The 23862-nt window shown below is 39.0% G+C and overlaps 1 protein-coding gene across 6 annotated transcripts in view; it reads left to right on the forward strand.

Annotated features, from left to right (window-relative positions):
* PLCB1 (phospholipase C beta 1) overlaps positions 1-23862 on the forward strand; it is a 708066-nt gene that overhangs the window by 618424 nt on the left and 65780 nt on the right. For 3 of the 6 annotated variants that reach the window (XM_047853461.1, XM_047853460.1, XM_047853462.1), the window contains 5 exons: positions 699-775; positions 885-974; positions 1447-1504; positions 2111-2197; positions 14196-14313. In XM_047853461.1, the coding sequence (XP_047709417.1) occupies positions 699-775; positions 885-974; positions 1447-1504; positions 2111-2197; positions 14196-14294 (411 nt within the window). In that variant the 3' untranslated portion in view covers positions 14295-14313. The remainder of the gene's footprint in view (positions 1-698; positions 776-884; positions 975-1446; positions 1505-2110; positions 2198-14195; positions 14314-23862) is intronic. The other 3 variants (XM_047853458.1, XM_047853463.1, XM_047853459.1) reach the window with 1 other exon arrangement.

Consider the following 23862-nt stretch of genomic DNA (forward strand, 5'->3'; position numbering starts at 1 on the left):
CATCTGTGGGTTCAAGCCCCACACCAGGCTCTGTGCTGACAGCTCAGAGCCTGGCACCTGCTTCAGATTCTCTCTCTCTCTCTCTCTCTCTCTCTCTCTCTCCCTCTCTCTCTCTCTGCCCCTCCCCTGCTCACACTTGGTCTCTCTCAAAAATAAATCAATATTAAGAAAAAAATTTTAAAAAGACAATAAATTAGGTGGAAACCAAAAATTAAAATACACAGTTGATTATAACTTGCATTTGTATCATACTCGTGTTATTTTCAGCTTCACTGTACCTCCAAGAGACAAAGGCATTAATAATCCCATTTATTACAAGAAAATGTAGATTCAGAAAATGTAGCACCATTGACCCAAATGGTATTTTTGATATCACAGAATGAGGACTGGAACCTGAGCCCTCCACCCCTCCACTGTTAGTTGTCTTTGCACTGAGCCAAGCTGCAGTAACCAGCACAATAGTCTAAGGCATCCTGTTTAATTCAAAAGGGATCCAAAGAAGACTTTCATATTAAAACTTAGATAATGTGATGGTTTTCAGTGACTTCCCCATTGCCTGTGAGATGTTTGGTAATTTTAACTATTGTTAAACATCAGTCACAGATTTCCTAACTAGAGATACCGTTGTCTGGGGGCTCAAGGGGAGAGAGTCTTTGTTTATGATTGTGTAAAACAGTAAACACATTTTCTTCCCCCAGCTTATTCAGAAATTGACGGATGTTGCCGAAGAATGTCAGAACAATCAGCTGAAGAAGCTCAAAGAAATCTGTGAGAAGTAAGCCTGCATTCTCTTTACAATGGGCTTGTGCCTATAAATGTGTTACACACAAATTGCCATTTGATTTGTCTTTTTTTTTTTTCTTTTACTTCCATTTTGACTTCAGGGAGAAGAAGGAATTAAAGAAGAAAATGGATAAAAAAAGGCAGGAGAAGATCACAGAAGCTAAATCCAAAGACAAAAGTCAAATGGAAGAGTAAGGAGAAAGAACCCCTTCTCCTCCAACTTTTACCTGGGGATTCTTTTATTCTGTTAGAATAACAGCTTCTCAAACATACAAAGACCCATTTGTGATGTTTCTCCTCTAATTAACCTTTCAAAAGATCCCTTTTGTAAATTTTTCAACAGGGAACTCAAAGGGCTTTCAATAATGGACTGAGGTGCACCCAGGGCCTTTTAGTTAAAGATTGAGTAAGGAGCGTCCCTTAGGAAAAAAGCAAATCCTCAGTTCCCCTGCTGTCAGGCAAACTTCCCAGCATTTAGTGAACACAGAGTTTTTGCCCTTGGGCAGAACCTGACTTTTGTCCAGAGCTAGCAGATTGTACCTTTCTTGCCACAGCAGTAAGAATGTTGAAAGTTCTGTAAACTTTCATCTGGAAGTCTGAAGCTCACCTCTTTGTTGATGCTGGATGAGTTCATATAATGATCTAGTTGTCATTTGCTCTTAGGGAAAAGACAGAGATGATCCGGTCATACATCCAGGAGGTGGTACAGTACATCAAGAGGGTATGTCGCTTAATCTCTCTCTGCTTTGCACACCGCGTATGATTGTTCAGCAAGCACAATGTGAGCCTCTGGAGGAAAATGCCAGGCCTTGTATCTATTTATCACCACCACCCAGTAGAGCTGTTTCACAGAGCAGGCATTCCATAATCAAGGTTTCTGCAAGTTTAGTTGCAAACCTATGTATAAAAAGGCTTATCTAAAAATAAAATGTCAAGAATCATTTTCAAAGCGAGGAGCCCAGAAACACAGGATCAATAGGGGATCCCCCAAAAGAACCTATAGCTGTCATCAATGTTAGGGAAGACGGCAATCTCCAAAGGCACTTCTTCATATTAGTGTTTGAAAATTGGTATCATGGAACTTTTCAAACTTTAGCAAAAATATAAGAATAGCATAATCTATTGATCACCTCACCCCCACCCTGTGTACCCCTCACCCAGGTCTGACACTTACCAACAGTCTCCTATACTTGTAAGGGCAGTTTTTGATCAAGATATGAGATAATTAAATGTATGACATCGATCTGAAAAGCTTTCCACTTTTTTCTGAAAAACATTCACTTATTAATGTTAGATGAACATGACTTTCTTTGTAACTTTCTTATAGTTAGAAGAGGCACAAAGTAAACGGCAAGAAAAACTTGTAGAGAAACACAAGGAGATCCGTCAGCAGATCCTGGATGAAAAGCCCAAGGTAAACTGAACCGAATAATAAAACACAGTAACTTCACTTTTCCTCCATTTAATTACAATAAAACCTCTGTAGGTCATGTACCCTGCACACAGTCTCAGATCAGTTCTTACATGTAAAACTCATGTATCTTTCTCAACCATGGTAAAGATCTTTCTATAGCAATATTCCACACAGGTCTATTATCACCCAGTGAGCTTTAAACGTTGCAATTGCTTGGAACCCAGCTCTTGAACTTTTGGTTTCAATTGGTCTGAGATATGGTTCAGGTATTTTTTGAGGCACTTGCCCTCTCTCCCTGCCAGAACAGAGAAAATTAGAGAAATTAGCCAAGCCTCTTGCGTACTGATAAAATATTGTAATGTCAGGCTCTGTCCAGCAGAGGGTGTCCTGTACCAAAATCACCCTGGTTTTTAATCCAACAAAATGTTCTCATAAACCAGAAAAAAAACAAATCTTTTTTTCCCCCAATAATAATAGTTTATTATGTCTCCTCTTTCAAATTACCTTATGCTTATTGTTTGATCAAAATCAATTGTTTTATGAATATTAACTTTGATTATCAGTAAATCAAATACTTTTAGGTTGGCAAAGAGTATCTTGGTTTTGGATCATTACATATATTTTCATTCATCACTGAGTATTTGTGAAAAATATGCTTTTCAGTGTATTATTCTCCTATGTGCATTTAAAATATCTACTCTAAAAGGTACAGCTATTTCATACAAGTACTCTTTAAACCTGCAAAGCTCAGAAGTGTTACTTTCATTTCATTGTATAGTCCATTCATCAATTTACTTTTTATAGATTTTTTTAGCTAGTTCTAAATATATTCTTGTGGTTATTTCTGCCCTTCTCCTTTTGTATTTATTAGACAGGAGATTTATTTAATATTTTTAACTCCTAAAGTTTTTAGGCTTGGCAAAATAGATGAAGCAGTAATGAAAATCTGAGAATTAATAATTACTTAAATATGCTGCTAATTTTTCTGTTTTTCACGTAAACGTACAGTTTCAATATTCTTAGCCACCATCTTAGGTTGATTATACATTAATAATAAATTTTAAGATGATTTCAGAAATGGCTATACCTTCCATTGATCCACTGATGGATCTTTTATAATGTTTGGAGCAAAAGATTCAGGTCCAACTGGAATTTAAACGGCACATTAACACCCTAATAATCAGTCCCAGGTGATATATTCAGATATATACATTTTCAATCCATGCTGTCTGAAAGCAAACATGTCATTACTTTGTACACTGCCATAATATACATTGGTTATGATTGATCTCTTATTAGCCAGTTTTTATATTTCTAAAAGAAAATCTCTCTTGTGAGATATGGTTATTCCCATAGAGTTTTATTTCACTTTGTTTTTGTCTTTGGTCCAAAAATGTCTCATACTTGTCTCATAGATACAATGCAATCACAAATGTGTTTCAATTCTGTAACTCTCAGTATAAAAACCCCTACGAGGCTTTTCAGTTACTGCTCTAGGTCATCAGGATTAAAATCAACTTTGGTAGGTATTAAAGCGTTTTTAAACTTATGCACTGGACATAGGTAAATGTTACAAGAATAACTGTTGGATAACTTGTCAGGGTGAATTCTGCAGCAGTTTTACAGAAAACCCAATTAAAACTGGCTTACACAATAGTAACCTTAGTAAGTCATATTTCTGGAAGTTCAGATGCATTGTAGTCTGAGGAATGGTTAATGGAATACTTCAGCAACCTCATCAAGAATGCACTTTAACAGAAACCTATGGGGAAGGGAAAGGAAAAAAAAAAAGAGGTTAGAGTGGGAGAGAGCCAAAGCATAAGAGACTCTTAAAAACTGAGAACAAACTGAGGGTTGATGGGGGGTGGGAGGGAGGGGAGAGTGGGTGATGGGTATTGAAGAGGGCATCTTTTGGGATGAGCACTGGGTGTTGTATGGAAACCAATTTGACAATAAATTACATATATTATAAAAAAAGAAAAAAGAAAGAAAAAAAAAAAAGAATGCACCATGCCATCTCAGTTTGTTGCCTTTCATGCCTAAGCTTTAAACCCACAGTCCTAAAATGACTGCCATAGCTCCATGCATCACATTACATAAGTCATTCAAAGGCAAAAAAAGGTAATGTCTTCATCTTATAGCCCTTTATTTATAAGATTAAGAAAAAGCTTCCTATATCTTCCCAATAGCTTTCTCCTCATTGGCTAGGATTGTACCATATACCCATTACTAAACCAGTCATGGGTAGTAGAGTATAATCTTCACGATTGCCTTAGAGTATTAAAGCTTGCTCAAAAGGGTGGAGAGAGTTCAGCTCGTCTTCAGTTTCATAGTCAACAGGCACCAGAACAAAACTGATGTTTTCTTATCAAAGATATAGAAATATCAGTTAGGTAGGTAATTGTGTGTGCCACTGCCATATTTATAGCAATTTCCCATTTCTTTTTTGGACTTTTAGCAAGAGATCTGAAGTGTTTCTATGAATTTTTAGTAGTTGTTTCGCCTTCACTTTTGTTTTGTTTTCTTTGTAAAATTCTGAGCCTGTCTGCACATGATCAGTTTAGTCTGTCCAAATATAGCTAATAATCAGAATCGAACAGTGCTATGAACTGAAATGTGTCCTCCCAAAATTCACATGTTGAAGCCCTAACTCCCAATGTGATGATATATGAAGAAGGGGCTTTGGGAGGTGTTATGTTTGTTTATTGTATTTTTTTTTCATTTTTTATTGAAGTATAATTAACATGCAGTGTTATATTAATTTCAGGTGTACAATATAATGATTTAACAATTTATACATTATTTAGTGCTCATCATGATAAATGTACTTCTTAATCCCCTTCACTTATTTCATCCATCCCTCTAACCACCTACCATCTAATAGCTACCAATTTATTTGCTGTATTTAATGTTTGTTTTTGTCTCTTTTTTGTTTGTTCATTTGTTTTGTTTCTTAAATTCTACATATGAGTGAAATCATATTGTATTTGTCTTAGTCTGACTGATTTCACTTAGCGTGATTCTCTCTAGCTCCATCCACGTTGTTGCAAATGGCAAGATCTCATTCTTTTTTTATGGCCAAGTAATATTCCATTATATAAATATACCTCTTTTTTTAATCCATTCATCTATGGGTAGACACTTGGATTGCTTCCATATCTTATAATATTTCCATATTGCAAATAATGCTGCAGTAAACATAGGGAAGCATGCATGTATCTTTTCAAACTAGTGTTTTTGTTTTCTTTGGGTAAATACCCAGTAGTGGATGTACTGATGCCTCCATACTATTTTCCACAGTGACTGCACCAACTTGCATTCCCACCAACAGTGCATGGGGATTCCTTTTTCTCCAAAACCTCACCAGCACTTGTTATTTCTGTTGCCTTCATTTTTTACTGTAAATAGGAACAAGTGATACCTCTTTGCTTCTCATCCACGTTGCCCTTATGACCACCTTGCGTCTGGATTTGAAGGTTGCCCTTGGAGATTTTTGTTTTCATGTCAAACTAAAGCATTTATTAAGGGATGTTCTTCAGAGCTGATAAATTTTGTGCTTCGGAACCATGACTTTAATAATAAAATAAGAAATCATGACTGTTAATATTGTAGGACACAATGGCTGATCAAAGGAAATGTCCGTGGTAGGAAGGAGCAATAGTAAATAGTGACGTGAATAAGATCAAGTGCAGGTCGTGTGGAGAAAGAACAAAGCACAGGACAGCAAATGTAGGCAAGTGAAAGTCCAGGCCAACATAGCATTCTTTCACGCTCCTGTAATTGCTGGATGTGGACCAGAAATAGGATAGCACCAGCTTTGAAATAATCCCTCTTCACATCCAGTATGAAGCTTTGAAGTTTGACATAGATATGAAGGAAAGTAACAAAAGCAGAAACAATATGGAAAGTGCAGTAACTCAAGGGAATGAAACTGACCAGCAGTGTTTATAAAAGAGGTTAACTGAGTCAGTTCCATTCGGTTAGAAAGATGAGAAGGTAGAATGATTTTACGACATCTAGAAATTTATGAGCTGTTCCATCACTGAATGTTGGACAAAGAAATTGAGTTGACTCTATAGTAGGTAATATTAAAGATAATTGCAACCTTCCTATGAAGAAGAAAGCATGACAAAGTTCACCAAGGGTTACTGAGGGTAACAGATTCCTTCTTCAAGTATTTTAAAGTGGAATAAGTAGTTTTTTAATCTAGAAACCAATAATGGCTAATCTTTTGCTTACAACAAAAATATACACCACACAGCATCATATTTCTTCCTGTTTGTCAGTTTCTTTCACCATATCGTCAAATATAATCATTTAGTTCCTCTTCATCCAGTTATTCTAACTAATGTAATAATGTGTTTAGTGTTCCTAACCTCCTCCTAAACAGGGAGGGAGCTATTTACATTCCTATATTCTCCTGGTATTACTGTTTTGAGCTATTCTGAACCACAATCACAAGCTGCATAATTTTTCAAGCCTGTGATAACCAAACAACTCCTTCAAAATTGAACAATTATTTTTTTAACAAAGGAAATTTAAAAGCCAATTGCTGAAAGACAACAGTTCTTCAATGGCAGGGAGTTCTGACTGGATTTAGAGCAAGTTATATATGAAGATTAACCCAAAGTGCAACCTTCTAACCTTTTACTCAACCGCATGCTTATGATCTGTAAGTATCAACTCAAGTTCCTAAAATTATTCCCACCTTCCAGTAGAACAGTCAGAGGACAATGTGCCTCAATTAAAACCATTTCATTTCCAGGGATGCCCAGGTGGCTCAGTCAATTAATCAGCCAACTTCAGCTCAGGTCATGATCTCATCATTCATGAGTTCAAGCCTTGCATCAGGCTCTGTGCTGACAGCTCAGAGTCTGGAGCCTGCTTTGGATTCTGTGTCTCTCCCTCTCTCTCTCTGCCCCTCCCCAGCTCGTACTCTGTCGCTCTCTCTCAAACATAAATAAATGGTAAAAAAAATTTTTTAAGCAAAAAAAAAACTTTCATTTCCATACTCGGACCAAGAACTTCCATCCTACTGGCACATATTTGGTAGGGAACCAAATTTGGCCAGCCACAGTTTGAAAGTTTATTTTGGAACATCCAACTTTGTGACATGTACCAGGCCTTTTTCATATATAGTGTCCATTTTTTTCCCACTAAAAAGGAGATCAATGAGTCTATTTCTTTTGTATTCATTTTTGAGGGCATTGGGGAAAATGGAAGTAGGTGAGTTCTAGAGGCAACTGATACAATAGATAAATAGCTTGGCCCTCAATTTGATGTAAAATTACACTGTGTATTCCTGTACAAATGTCCCTCTGAAATTTCTTAAGTTGCAAACAACAGTAGACGTCCTTGGAAGAGAATACTCAGCTCCTTTTCAGTAGAGTTCTACATTCTGGAGAAATGTTCAGTTGCCTGTTTCCTAGCAGTGAAACATTTCATTCAGTCCCTAAGTGTATGCTATTTTCAGCTTTGTTCAAGGTGTGTCTTTTTATGAAATCTATAGCTTCAGAGTTCTTAAGAGAGATGCAGTAAACCCCAGCCAGTCTTTGAACTCTCGGTGACATAATTGGTTTCCTTGGGATTTCCATACCTGAGGTTGCCAAAGCCAATAGGAAAAGGGTATATGTGTACAAAAGGTGATAGGAGCAACTCACACCCCAACTGCCGGTAGAGAGAAACCATACCTTCTGTGGTCACATTCAAGTCTAAACTGATTCATTATAAAAAGGGCCTCTTGCCTTTTTCTTGAACACTTCAGAAAGATTTATTTTAACATGTTGAAGCATTGTTAATCAGGAGTTGCCCTGAATCTGCTGCAAATATTCCAACGTATATTGATCACTTTGCAGCTACCGGCTCTCGTTATAAGAAGAATTGTCTTTTGAGGGGACTTTTTAATGAACCATCTCCATAACCTCATAAAACAGTCGATAAATGTGGAATTTACTTTTTCTCTGACACTTAATTTGTCTTTGATGCTTCTTAGAACACAGGTTTTCTGTTTTAATTGAGCTCATCAATAAGATAGAATTCCAGGAAGCTTTAGGGCATTTTAATTTATAGAGAAAGAACATTTCATCATGTAGCTTACTGGTCCTTTTTTTTTTCCTCCATCACGGGAATAGAGACTGATTTTCCTCATATCCCCTGACATCTTTAGAACCAACAGGGTGAGTGACTCATCCCTCTGGGTGAAGTGAGTCTTCTCAGACCGACCACTGGGCTCTGAGACAGAACTCTCAATGTAGTGATTGTAGTCTTGTCTTCCCAGTGTTCAGGTAGAAAGAGACTACGGGATTTAAAGTAAAAGCTTCTTCCTTACACGATTCATTTGTGTGTCCCCCGATCCTCTGCAACTTGATGGGGAAATGTGTATTCTCCCTGCCATCACCCATTGGACCCTCTCATAGAAGCCAGACCACAGAGTGTAAACTGGCTGCCAGTGGACTATGTTTTGCTCATTGTCAAGTCTTGGTAGACCCACCCAATGGTTTGTTTTTTTGTTTTTATCTGTGGAAGGAACTTCTTTGTCATTTGTATCAATGTGAATAATTGTCTTTTTAAAAATGTAGTTATTTATTATTTTCTTGATGTAAAACTTGGCTATCTTGACTCTCCTGCACAATACTAGAGCAATAGAACAGTTTTAACTCTGTCTCCTTTTGATTTATTTTTGAAATGTATTAACAATTCTATACATTTCTGAACAAATGAGACATTCTTATTCTTTGTTACACAGTCAGTGTTCATTTAGATTTATCTACATATTCACAAGACTTTTTTGTTCAGCATTCTGTCTTATGTCTCAGACTGGCCATTTGGGACCATTACCTTCTACACCTTTAGAAGTTCCTTTATACAGGGGCGCCTGGGTGGCTCAGTCGGTTAAGCGGCCGACTTCGGCTCAGGTCATGATCTCGCGGTCCACGAGTTCGAGCCCCACGTCAGGCTCTGTGCTGATGGCTCAGAGCCTGGAGCCTGTTTCAGATTCTGTGTCTCCCTCTCTCTGACCCTCCCCTGTTCATGCTCTGTCCCTCCCTGTCTCAAAAATAAATAAAACGTTTAAAAAAATTAAAAAAAAAAAGGAGTTCCTTTATACAGTCTACAGGTGGCAAACTCTTTGAGGTTTTTGGCTTTGTTTTCATTTTCATCTGAAAATGTCTATATTTTCCCCAATTCTGAAATGATACTTTCACTGGGTATTTTAGGTTGACGGTTATTTGCTTTTAGTGCATTGAAGATAAAATTCCACTGTCCTCTGGCTTCTCTTGTTATTGAGAAGCTGTTAGCCTCAGTGTAATTCTTTTGATAACAACTTGTATTTTTCCTCCTTTTATTGCATTTAGGACTTTTTTCTTATATTCTGTGCAGTTTTTCTAAAATGTGTCTAAATATGTGTTTGAGGTCACCGAATGGATAACTTTCCTCAGTTCTGCAGAAACTCAGCCATAGTGTCAGCAAAAATGGCTTCCATCATGTTATTTATATGTAAAATAAAATGGACCTTTTACTCCATCACCTCAGATTTGTAACTCTTCAGTATTTTCCATCTTTTCATATCTCTGTGCTGCCCTGTGGGCAATTTTTCTCTGGCCCTTTTTTGAATTCACAAATTCTTTGTTTACACTGCTCTTATACTTTTCCACAGAGTTTTTTAATTCCAGCTTTTGTGTTTTATTTAATTTTGTAAGTTCTGTTTGGTTTTTTGCTTGTTTTGTTTTTGAGAAAGAGAGAGGGAGGGAGAGGCAGAGAGAGAAGGAGGGAAGGAGGGAGAGAATCTTAAGCAGGCTCCATGCCCAACACAGAGCCTGACGCAGGGCTCAATCCCATGACTGTGAGATTATGACCTGAGCTGAAATCAAGAGTCAGATGCTCAACTGACTGAACCACCCAGGTGCCCCTGGTTTATTTTCAAATCAACAATCTGTGTGCCTGGCTTATTATAAGGAAAGTTTCCTGTGAGATTCCTCATTCTGTACAAGCCACAGGCTTGGAGTTGTGGCCCCACCCTACAAGGCTTTCAAAAGATGAATTCAAAATTTCCAGTGTTAGCAAACGCCCTCAGGGCAAAAGTGGCTTGCGTGTCTAGGCTTGATGTCCCTGCAGTTTGGGCCTGATCGTTCTTTAAATTTTTGTGGCTCTTAGGTTCTTTAAAGAATATAGTTTTAATATCACATCCAGCCTTTTTAGGCATTTTCAGTGGGAAGGATGGTCCAAGTGGCCTAACCAACCATTACCAGAAATAGAAAATCCCCACATGGTGTTTCTAAAATGTTTGAATTAGTTAACATCTTTATTCGTTGGGATTCACCTGGAGAAGCAGAACCTGTAGGAGACTCTTTATCACAGAGCTGCGCGTGCGCACACGCGCACACACACACACACACACACACACACACCCCCAGGAGGCAGAACAACTAAAGGAAAACCCAAAGAGGAGGGAAGGTGATTCCAGACCCCATTCAGCAGATCTGCAACAACACGTGTGTGTTACAGAATGGTCGCTGCCTCCCTCCTCAGCCCTCCAACTCTTGGGAAAGTCTCCCTTGTAACTCATCCTGGAAAAATACAGAAACGGAAATTTGGAAAATGTAGTTCAGCCTACCCAAGTTGGCACATTACAAAACCCTCACACTAATATTTAATACTCAGAAATTTTCTTATTTAAAAAAATCAATTTCTCTTTAAAAATTAGATTATATGATTACAGACAGCCAACCTGTAGACAAATCCCTAGGTCTGAGAAGAGGCTCCCCTTAGGCCCACATGGCATTCCCCTCATGGATTTCTTTTATCTATTAACCCCTGTAAGGCAACTGCGTTTGAGATTTAAACAAAATCGGAATGGAGGTTCACATGGTTGCCATTGATTCCTCCCCCTTTTCTCTACCCTATTAACTTACTTTCCCCTTCATTTGTCTTTACTTTCTTTCCTAAAGATTAGGAAATGTGGGAGTGCCATGATGGGTGTATAGTTTAGAGGGGAGGAGATCCAAAGCAAATACTCATGACCTGCTAGAGCAGAGAGTGTATATGTTGATGGGGTTTGGACTCTTCCCAGAAAGAACTGAGGTTTAACATTAGGAATAGGATGAGATGGACTTTAATCCCACTGACTTTCATCTGCCCACCCCCCTAAGCAACAGAGTCCATACAACCATAGATGGCCCACGAAAACTTCTGAATTGACTTCTACTCTGTGTGCCTGCCCTTGTAACACCATTTATGTGAATTTTGCCAATACTAATTAGATGTTTTATTCCAAATGTATCCCTAGTTTGTTTTTATTTTATTTTATTATTTTTTTAATGTTTATTTATTCTTTGAGAGAGACAGAGAGAGCAAGAACAGGGGAGAGGCAGAGAGAGGGAGACACAGAATCTGAAGCAGGCTCCAGACTTCAAGCTGGAAGCACAGAGCCTGACGCGGGGCTCAAACTCATGAACCATGAGATCATGACCTGAGCTGAAGTTGGATGCATAACCGACTGAGCCACCCAGGAGCCCCTCTAGTTTGTTTTTAAAGCCCTGCTTTGGTATAACTAGAATAATAAAAATAGTCGAACATAACACGTCCTAAATACTTTTTAAAACAAAGAATTTAAAGATTTCATTGACCTCGGGAAACCACTACCTGATTTTGCCATGGCCCTCAACATTTTTAGGGGAAAGATGGCAAAGGAAAACCCAGAGAAATATTTACGTATAGAATATCCAAATGGGAAATGTCTTGGTGCTTTGAAACATTTGTTGAAGCAGCATGCAGAGACCAGATGAAAAGCTATTGCAGAAGGAAAAAATCCATGACCACTGAACTGAACAATGCTGAAGAAAATTTCAGTCCACACTAGGAAAGCCGTTTCTAAGAGCAAGAGTCACATTCTCTATTGTGCACGTATTCTGCCCAAAGGCCAAATTAATGTAACAAATCTACCTTGTGGAGTCCTGCTTATGCATTTTCTGTCAATAAAAATCAATTGATACAAGTCTTCTGCATTTATTATAATCATTTGCTGAGGATAATCTTTGAATTTGACAAGGAGACCTTTGAATTTGTGGCTGAAACCAAGATAAGTAATATTTTCATATTTCAAAGAATTCCACATTTCAAAGAGTTTTATCAGTAGAGGTGGCTTTAACTTTTGCTGATGTTTGTGATGGAATAATAAACAGGGCATGATGATTCTGATAGTTTGCATGGATTCTTCATGACATACCTTTTATGATCATCATACACACACACACACACACACACACACACACACACACACACACTCACACCCAAACAACTCTATACAATTGGGGGAAGCTTAACATGTTTAACTATTTTGGCATCCACATGGATTTTGCCCTCCCTAATTATGCTAGCATATGGGAAATCCTGTCTAAGACAGTAGCCAGCAGCACCTATATGTTTTTGGTGACATAAAGAAAATAGGAAATATCTTGTCTTCTAGCTTTGGTTCAAAAGGATTTTTTTTTCCAGGGCGCCTGGGTGGCTCAGTTGGTTAAGCGTCCAACTCCAGCTCAGGATATGTTCTCACAGTTTGTGGGTTCGAGCTCCGTGTTGGGCTCTGTGCTGACAGCTCAGAGCCTGGAGCCTGCTTCAGATTATGTGTCTCCCTCTCTCTCTGCCCCCCTCCCACTCTCACTCTCTCTTTCTCTGTCTCAAAAATAAATAAACATTAAAAAAAATTATTTTAAAAAGGATGTATTTTCCTTTTCCTTTGAAACTTACATATTGTTTGTTTTTAAGTAGTTCTTAGGTTTTATGAAATACATAATAAGCTGTTGCAATTCTCAAATTTATTATTGGGACTTTGTTTTAGGTGGAATCAAAACTATCGCAAGACTTGCAAAGTATCATAAAACAGTTAAGACTTCTTTATAATTGTTAAGGTACCAAGTGCAGCACTCTAGCCAAAGCCACTATCAGTCCTCAAATGGATTTCTAAATAGCCTCTTCACTGGTCTTCCCACTTCCACATATCTATTCCCAACAGGGCAGCCAGAGGAGGTCAGGTCGCTCCTCAGTTCAAGACTCTTTCATGGCTCCCATCTCTGTCAGGAATAAAAGTCTATAAGGTCCCACATGATCTGACTCCACTTTGCGGCATCCCCTCTTTGTTTTCTCATTGACCTACTCTCCACTCCAGCCATCCTGAGTTCCGTGCTGGGCCCCAAAAAGACAGGGGCTGCCTTGGACTGTAGTATGGAGTATTTCCTCTGCCCAGCATGCTCATCTCTTAAGGGTCCTCTTGGGCGACTCCCTCCTGTTGCTCAAGTCTTTGCTCAAAGACTTCTTTTCAAAGAGGCCCTCCATGACCACACTTTCCACACTCCCCCATTGCTGGCATCTCCTCTTCCTTTTATTCGGCTCTACTTCCTGTTTTTCACAGTATATATCACCTTCCCTCATTAGGTCATTTACTTCTTTTTTAGGTGTGTCATTCAGTGTTCCCTCCCCAGTGGATTTACATGGAGGGCAAGGGTTTCGACTGTTTTGCTCACTGATGCTCTTGAGGTCTAGGCACCCAGAAACAATGCCTGGCACGTGACTTATGTAGAGGGCTAGCAAAACTAGCTCGATGCATTTAAAACTCAATCCTCTCTCTTTGAGAGAGAAAAGCATAGCCATTAAGCCCAGTCCCACTGGGCCACACTGTTCAACTGCTGTCAGTGATTCATTACAATCTTTTTTCAAGTCTTGATAGTAGTGGGATTTTGTAGAGAATTTCTCAAAACTGCTAGTTACAATCATACTTAGCATCTAATTCCTACGAAGAATGGGAAGAAACCAAAGATAATTCAGTTGCCAGTCCCATTGCATTTGTGGTCGGAAGTGTTGGAATAGACAAAGGAGTTGGAGATTTTAAATCTCCATTCTAGAAGGCACTCCAAGAAAGCTCCCAGACAAATAATTTGAAACAACAGATTATTAGAAATCAATTTCAATGCCACAAAAATGACAGCCTCCCTTTTTTTCCACACAGGGGGACGGTTCCTCCTCATTCTTGTCGGAAACTTGCCATGAGGATCCCTCTGTTTCCCCCAACTTTACTCCCCCCAACCCTCAAGCTCTCAAGTGGTGACTACCATCCTTCCGGCCAGGTAGGACTGGATGGGAGGGGTCGCTTTTGAGAGAGGGGTGGCATGTGGCCATCAGGTTTACAGGCATCATGGACTTGCTCCTTTGTTTTTCACTACCCCCCTTTCTCTACATACCCATCCTTTTCCTGCTATAGTTTCCAGCCACATCCATGATGTGCCCTCATCTTTACCTGTCTTTCTCTGGTATTTATTTTTTCACCATTCTTCTCTCTCTTCTTGACATAAATTCCATTCTTCCTTCTTGTCTTCTTCCCTTTTATTCATTTTGTTTCTCTATTTGCAAAACTGACTTCCTTTTTGAACTCAATCTTTCTCTTACACTCACACTGTTATTTCTGCTTTTGAGACATTTTTAAGTTCCTACTTCTTGCAGCACTGGTTGCCCACAGTTTTATTATCTTAAAATCCAGTGGGATTAAATTAATTCTCAGGGAGTCTTCCTGACCCACTCCACTCAATTTACTATACCCCTCCTTTTAAAAATTCAGCAAAAGTCATTGTATTCCCACATGATGTTTTGAATTAAGGCGATAGCTCAGGATTTCCTGATTCTCTAGAATCAAGAGTTCTTGAAAATACCTCACTAATAGGGATGCTTGAGCCAGGGGCTGCTGGTTGAAGCAAAATGCAGCTCAGATGTTAGAGAGGACTTTAACTTGGTAGACTAAATGCATCATGAAATCTACTGTATTCCTTTAGCTAATAAGAGAACTGCCCTAAGCCATTCCAATGCGAATGCATTTCAAAAAAAAAAGAGGTGTTATTGTGATTGTAAAGAAAGCAAAATACATCTATTCTGATGGATTGAAAGTAAAGTTCTACAGTGAGGCTTATGATGTTTTTCGTCCTCAAACACTTGTTGATCTGTGAAGCAGTACAGTTTAGAAACGTGTCAAAGAATCAGTGAAAACAACTCTACTGCAAAAAAAAAAAAAAGCTATGATTCCTTTCTCTTCCTCTACATCAATCACTACAAGCAGTGATGTTCTAGCTCAGCATTTTTCAACTGGAATGAGCGTATCAATTATCTGGAGATCTTACGAAAACGTAGATTCTGATTCAGGAGGTCTGGGTGGGACCTGAGGTCTGCATTTCTAACCAGCTTCCAGGGGATGCCCTTGCTGCCACATTTCCACAGACTGCATTTGACAAGCAGGGATCTAGTACATTCCTACCTCCTGGCTGTAACACCTGGAAGGAAAAACCTTCAAGCTGCTTTCATGGAGTTTTTTGTTTGTTTGTTTGTTTGTTGTATTTTAAGTTTTTGACCTAATCACGACCCTGACTCTTGAATACATTTTTATTTTTTACTATGGACTGTGACACTAGAAAAAAGGAGAGAATGCCATTTGAAAGCAAAGCCATAGCCTGGCTGTGAATTCCCTCCATGTCCTCCCAGGGGTGACAATCTTGTTCCTGTGGTGACCTTGTGATAAATAAAGCTCACATGGAAAGGTGGGGTGGAGAGGCAGGGGGCGAGTGACAGTGATTTTTCCAGAAAGTCATCAGGGAGACCTTGGCAATATCTTCTTCATTTGACTATAAATGTTCAGGGTATCTGTCAAATCATCAATTATAAACATTATTGGATTTTTTTTTAATTTCATTTTTTTATTATTTTTTTAAATGTTTTATTATTTATTTTCAAGAGTGAGAGAGAGCAGAAGCAGGGGAAGGGCAGAAAGAGAGGGAGACACAGAATCCAGAGCAGGCTCTGAGCTGTCAGCACAGAGCCCGATGCTGGGCCCAAATTCACGAACCTCGAGATCATGACCTGAGCTGAAGTCGGCCACTCGACCGACTGACCCACCCGGGCACCCCGGATTTTTTTTTAATGCACTTGTTACTGTCCTGGTGTTTTTGAAAGTTCCGGTGAAACATTTAATACCACAGATAGACTATTGAATTATCTCCAGGGAGGTAAATGACCGTGAAGCTCAGAACACATTTGTTTTCTAAAACAAATGCAATAGAGACCTGAGTGTTACATTTTGGTTGCCATGTTCTGTCAGGCTTGTGGTATCTGGTCTACCACTTGTTTTTCCTGTAGAAGGTCAACTGAGCCTCCTGCTGAGCAAAAATGGTTGTTTCCCACCAGATATTCCCACCATATCTGGACATTAAAAATGTCTTTAATCACATAGTTAGTTTGGTCCGTTTAGCTTTTCACATATAAAAGGCAATATAAAAATAAACCAATTTCACACATTCCATGGAAAAATAGGTCTCATTGCTAAAACAGAACAAAAAAATTAAACTGTTTTGTATCTGAAAAAGAACAAAAAGTCCTTTTATACCAGTATATGAAAGGTACATTTTTGTGCTGCATTTAATGTTTCCCCCAAATGTTTCTTGCTCACCCCAAACATTTCCATTGATAGACTACAGCTAAACATAAAATGAATGAATAAAAAGTACATAAAGCCATCGTGCATTTACTAGAAGAGTGTTTTTTTAGTTCTAAGATTGATCCCAAGAATACTCATGACATAAATACTTGAAATTTCACATTTTTATGTATTTTTTTAAATTTATTTATTTGTTTTTGAGAGATGGGGAGAGGGACAGAGAGAGAAGGAGAGAGAGAATCCCAAGCAGGCTCCTTGTCAGCATGGAGCCCAACGTGGGGCTCGAACTCACAAACTGAGAGCTCATGACATGAGCCGAAGCTGACGCTTAACTGACTCAGCCACACAGGTGCCCGAAATTTCATATTTTTAAATTTGTGAATGCAAGCCTTCATTGATGAAAAGTATATTTCTTATTATCTGCTAGAGATTTATAAATAGAGCTGTAAAGGTCATACTTTTAACCCTAGTAATTTCTATTTTTTAGTAAATACAAATCACTGTATAGCACGATTACAAAGAAACAAAAAGAATGCTTGCTCATTTTGTGTATATATGAACTTTAACATAATGACCCATGTATAAATATATATATATAATATATATGTTTATATATACATACCTATATGTGTGTATATATACATATATATGTGTTATATATGTGTATATATGTATGTGTGTGTGTGTGTATATATATATATATATATATACACACACATATATGTGTATAGTGACCAATGCCTAAAAATGCCAATGATACAGCACTGGAAAATTATCAGTCTATGCCAAGTATTTACTAAGTGCCTGCATTCTGGGCTGTACCAATTTCAACAGGGAGCATGAAAGAGCAAAAACACAGTTCTTACATGCTTTTAAATAATAAAGAGCAATTTAAGACCATAGAAGTGCTTTAGAAAGGTTTTTTCCCCTGACACTTAAGTAATAACAAACTAGCATTTATTGAGCACTTACTATGTTGCCAAGCCCCTTCAAAGCACATCACAGTGTTATCTTCCTATTCTTGCCTTTGCACAGCTGAGGAAAATAATTTTCAAAAAGGTTGCTAAGCTTTCCTGAGGTCATTAAAAAGAGTGTCCAACCTTGGAGACTCCATGCATGTGTTGTGCCCTCCAGCTTTCTCAGTAAATATCTGAAGCCATGATTTTATGATCTAGATGTCAGGGCTGTGATACCTCTTTCTCATATTTCACAGACGAGTAAGCGATAAGGGTTCACCATCTGTGCCCCAGTACACACATCTGTAAAATGGGGAGACTACCTAGCGGGCTCACTGTCGAAGGAAGCAGATCTCTCTGAGTGGCTACAAGGGATAGACATCAGTCACATACACCAGATGCTGTTTCCTTCCTGGTGGTATATACTGTAGCCTTCATAAGATCACAACCAAATCTGGCCAGGGATTTAGTTCCCAAACCGATCACAACAGCAAGAGGAATTAAATCTCATAGGCAGGATGTTCAAGTTTCTCAAAATCATTTGTTTTTAAACTAATGTCTTAGAGAGGAACATCTCCCAGGACTAGATGTTAGAAAAATTCGAGCCCTGTGAACACAGGACTCACATCCAGGAGGCCACCAACGGCAGCAGATCTCATGGGTGAGAGGCAGGCAGCTGTTTTTTGTGCTCAAAACATCCTGTGGGCAAGTAACCGAGCAGAGGGGAGACTGACCCATGTGACCTGCACAAAAGGGTTAAAGGATTCTGACACAACCTTCTCTGTCCACGGTTGCTAAGGCTCACTGCTCCCTTCTATAAAACATGAAGATTGAGGACAGACACCCTCACCCCCTCACAACCCTGACTTTCTTCCTCCCCCTCCTTCGTCTCTACTCCATCCCATCCAGCTTGCACATGTTGGTGCTGACTTCAGACCACAGACTAAATTGCTTTGCTTCCCTGGAGATCTCCTTGTCTCCTTCTTCTCTCTGCACACTCCCCTCTAGAACACACTCTTTCTCCTGCTTGGAAAGCTGTGCCCTGAATTCTATGAGATAGAAGTTAGGGTACACATTGGGCTTTGCACCAGGGTTAAGGGGTTGTTTTATGGCTTTCATTTATTCATTCAAATAATATTTACTCAGCCCTACTATTTATCCCTGAAGTTACGAGGAAATCTACAGGAAAACATCTTGGAAGACAAGCATCTTTATTTAAATGGCATTTAAGTTTCGTTCATATCACAGGACAGAGTTTCTCCTTTTGTTCCAGAGAGAGTGAGGAAAACTGCTTTGGGCTAACTTAAGAAACATTTAAGCAAGAAACAAAGAAAAATTGGGGCACCTGGGTGGCTCAGTCAGTTAAGCATCCGACTTCGGCTCAGGTCATGATCTCACGGCTCGTGGGTTCGAGCCCCGCGTCGGGCTCTGGGCTGACGGCTCGGAGCCTGGAGCCTGCTTCGGATTCTGTGTCTCCCTCTCTCTCTGCCCCTCCCCCACTCACGCTCTGTCTCTCTCTCCTTCAAAAATAAACATTAAAACAATATCTAAAGAAACAAAGAAAAGTTTTCTAGTATAGGAACATCTAAATACCTAGATTCCCAAAGGCTATTGTGTGTCTCTTTGAAGATCTTTAAATGTGGCAACAAAGGGGTTGTCTGCCAGCAGAGTTGTGTATGACTGGGTGACCTTTTTCTGATCTCCTCTGAGCTCAGGAAGAATACGATTAATTAAACTCAGAAGTTTACCACTGAAATAATAGGTATGAGATCCAGAGAATTCAAGGTGTTGGAGGACTCATTAAATAGAGTTGCATAAATATGCTGAAAGATTTAATGAGTCCATAGGGTCACTTATAGAGCAATGAAGCAGAGATGACCTAAAAAAATTTAAATTAGAATCGATATTGTCCTTAGGAATTAACAACTATAGATTGCTATATTAACACCTGAAATGAATTCTATAATTACATCTTAATGCACATTCGTGTTCTCACCCCAGGAAAAATGATAATTGCTCATTTTTAGCATTTTACTTGCCAATCATAAAAACAAATTTATGTATGTGTGTTTATTTCTGTGATCTCTAGGAACCATAAATAGCTTTAAAGAGCTGCAAGTAGGTAAATAGTGTTAATTTTTTCTTTTAATAATTCAGATAATACTTACTGGATGCCTATTGTCTAGCAGGCACTAGGCTAGATGCTGGGACAATAAGACAATGCAAAGAGATGCAAAGCTTGCCCCCACCTCAAATTGCTTATAGTCCAGTACAGCTCAGTGCTATAGAACTTTCTACAGTGATGGGATGTTCCATGTCTGAGAGCCCAATGCAGTAGCCACTAGACACAGGCAGTTATTAAGTATTTGGAGTGTGGCTAGTCCACCTGAGGAATTGAATTTTTAATTATATTTAAGTTTTATTTAAATTTAAGTGTAAATAGCCACAGGTGGCTAGTGGCTAACATGGGCAGCACAGGTAGGTGGCATGCTGGATCTTAATTTCTAATATGTAATCTACCTTTCTTTAAAGGATTCAAAGGATTTGTGTTAGGACTAAAACAGTATAGTTATCATCATTGTAATAGAGCTGTTTACAGTCTGACACATACTGGGGGAAACCAGGGAGGGGCTCCCCAGAGGTGGTAACCCTTGAGCTGTAGGGTTAAGTAGAAGTTTATACAGCAGAAGAGCAGACAGGAAGGAATTCCTTATGACATTGTGCCAGAGCCTGAGGTATGGGCATCATGTTCCTGCTATGGAACTACAAGGAATTGCATTATTTGCATGCTATGTTACTCAGCCCGGGCAGCCATAACAAAGTATCTCAGACAGGGTGGCCTAAACAAAAGAAACTCATCTTCTCACACTTGTGCAGTCTGAGATCCAAGATCAAGGTATCAGTAGGGCTGGTTTCTGTGAGGTGTCTCTTTTGGGCGTGCAGATGGTGCCTTCTTGCTGTAATCTCATATGGTCTTTGACCTGCCCTTGTGCACAGAGAGAGCTCTTGTGTCTCTTTCTCTTCTTCTTCTTCTTCTTCTTGTTCTTTTTTAATGTTTATTTATTTACTTTGAGAAAGAGAGAGTGAAAGGTGGGATGGCAGAGAAGAGGGAGAGAGAGAATCCCAAGCAGGCTCCATGCTCTCAGTGCAGAGCCTGACATGAAGCTTGATCTCATGAACCATTGAGATCATGGCCTGAGCTTAAATTAAGACGGAGCCACCAACTGAGCCAACCAGGTGGCCCCTTTGCCTCTTCTTATAAGGAGGGCAGTTCTGTCAGATTAGAGTCCTACTATTATGACCTCACTGAACTTTAATTACATCCTTCAGGGCCCCAACTCCAAATAAGTCACATATATTAGGGCTTCAGTGTATGAGTTTTGAAGAGATACAATTCTGTCCATAAAACATGTCATTCAATAAGCAAATATCTTTTTCTTTGTGTCCTTTTTTTTTTCTCAAAAGAGATGATACATACCTCACACTCAGCTCACACAAATTTGCAGAAAACTATCATCTATTGATCGAGCATATGATGATTTTTTTTAATGTTTATTTATTATTGAGAGACAGAGACAGAGCGCGAGTGTGGGAGAGGCAGAGAGAGAGGGAGACACGGAATCCGAAGCAGGCTCCAGCCTCTGAGCTGTCAGCACAGAGCCCGGACACAGGGCTTGAACCCAGGAACAGTGAGATCATGGCCTGAGCCAAAGTCGGACACTTAACTGACTGAGCCACCCAGAATCCCCTAGCATATTATGATTGTAATCATTGCTTTTGATTTACCTATTGACAGATACAGAGAGTTCTAGAAAATTAATACATACAAAAACACTTAAAGCAAACTGAGCATCTCTCAGAACTCAAACGTAATTAAATGTTGCTCCAGCAAATGTTAATATTAATTTTCCTTATTTCTCTGAAGACAAACCAATGGTAACTTGCAGTTGGACAGACTCACTCACAAGAACTAATTTTTAAATTTTTAAGGGATTCTGTGAACTAGTTAAATGCGGCCATTATAAAAATGTAAGTTACATAAACTTACAATTAAACAAATTGTATTAAAAACAAAGGTAACAAACACCCCAAACTCAGCTCATGCTGGCTAAGACATTTCACGATTGTCTGTGCCCTCAAGGTATTTTCCATCTGTCGTATCTGTGTGGTCACTTATACAATGGAGTGATACGGAGTACCTTCCACAAAGTCAGCGCTCAAGATCTTCGCTTCCAGAGCTTGGACTTGATCATAATGGGAATATTTACACCACGGAAATCAGGAAACACTACAAACAAGGCTCTTCCTTTTTCTAGGAGAGCCATGTACTAAACATTTAGTAGCACACCACTGGCACAAACCTTACTTTGATGGCATATGGTTTTCCCAGGATTTATGCAGCCTTCACACTGCAGCTTACCACAGCTACAAACAATCCTACCCATCCTTTATAAACAAAAAAAAGCTTTCTGCTGAGATCTAATTTATTGCCTTTTCAAGCCTTTATTTCTTTGTTTCCTTCACCATAAAGGGGCAGTCCTGTCTTGCTGACCTATGGACTCTCAGAACCTCCATATAAAACATTCTGAGGCAACAGAAAAATCCCCTGAAATATACACTTAGCATTGCTAACATATTTCTAACCCACCCAGCAATGTCTTCTACCTGAAAATTGCCTCAGCTATAACATAATATCCCTCCCACTGCTAATACTACCCTGCAGCTAATACTAAGCTTATACTTGCCTCATTCATTTTAAAGAGGACATTTTTGTTCCCACTGAAAGTTTTAAGTGACAGTAAATGAAATAGAATAGAAAACTGCTGGGGTAAATAGCAGTTTTCAGATTAAGCTTTATATTCTGTTTGAAACATTTCTCTCTGCTGTTACCCTTTTATACCACTTTCAAACAAGTAAAGAGAGACTCCGATTTTGAAAATGAAATGCCATTTGGCAGAATTCACGTTCAACCTTTGATTAAAATTCCAATTAAGTCATGCCTGTGGTCTCCAAAAGCTGAAGCCCAGTAAGTGAAAGTACCTAAGTTCACAGAGCAAATAAGGGACTTGATTTCCTGCCCCAGGTCTACACTTCAAATTGCCACCGCAATGCATCTTGCTTTCTGATGAAAATCCTGTTTATTTACGATCTCTTATTGCTGTAGCACTGTAGGAGACTCTTATGAGGGTAATTATAAAAGAAAAAATTCAAGCTGAAAAGATTAAGTGATTTGAAGTTTTCCCCCTTTCTCCGGGTTAACTTACATCCACAAAAATCTGAGAATCCTGAATCTAGAACGAATTTGAGCATAGAATAGACAAAATCCTTGGCATAGAGAGGGGAAAGAGAAGGGATCCCAAGACTTAGTTCCAGATAACTCGTAGTTTTAAGAGGTCTGGTAAAGGAGATAGAGCCTGAAAGAGACAGAAAAGATACAACTGTGAGATGGGAGGAAAACCAAGACTGTCAGAGAAACCAAGAGGAAAAAACAGCATCCATATATAGGGAATGATGCATAGTGTCTACAGTGACTGAATGGTACAGCAAGGCACCTTTGACATTAATAACCAGGAGGCCACTGGTGCCCTTGGTATGAGTGATGAGTCAGTGGAAAGGTGGGAGTAGGGGCTGGATAAGAGTGGGATAAACAGGAGGCAAGGAATGGACAACTATTTAGCTAACACTTTTCCAGAAGTCCAGACTTGAAGGGAAGCAGAAATCTGGAATAGTCATGGGGGATGTAGGGAATAAGGGAAAATCCATTTGAGAAGAGATGAATCAGTACTTCTAACTTTTGGTCCAGTCTAGTTTATAATGAGACTACTAAATAAAATGATTGCCAGGCAAGAATAGAGAAAAAGGGACCTCACCTATTTACCAACCTGTTTGCCAACCTATTTAACTGTTGGCAGGGTTGTGTTTTTCTCTGATGAATCAGTATTCAGTGAAAGAACAATATCTTAATGAGTGTGCAGCATAAACTCTCAAGAACTATGAAGAACAATAAAGAGTTTCCCTAGACAGAACTCTCAAGAACAATAAAGGGTTTCCCTAGACGCTGTTTAAATGTTTGGGTTATTTTCTCTTGCTATTTAATACATTAACAGTAGTTCTGATACACCTTACAGAGTGATTCCCCAGAGCTGATCCACGAGGGCATCCACGAGGGCATAAAGCCTGCATGGTTGCTACACAATGTACCCCTAGTTCAAGAGATTTCCACATTTACCCTGCTGTGATTAGAA

Source organism: Prionailurus viverrinus, chromosome A3 (assembly GCF_022837055.1).
Source record: "Prionailurus viverrinus isolate Anna chromosome A3, UM_Priviv_1.0, whole genome shotgun sequence".
Lineage (NCBI taxonomy): Eukaryota > Metazoa > Chordata > Mammalia > Carnivora > Felidae > Prionailurus > Prionailurus viverrinus.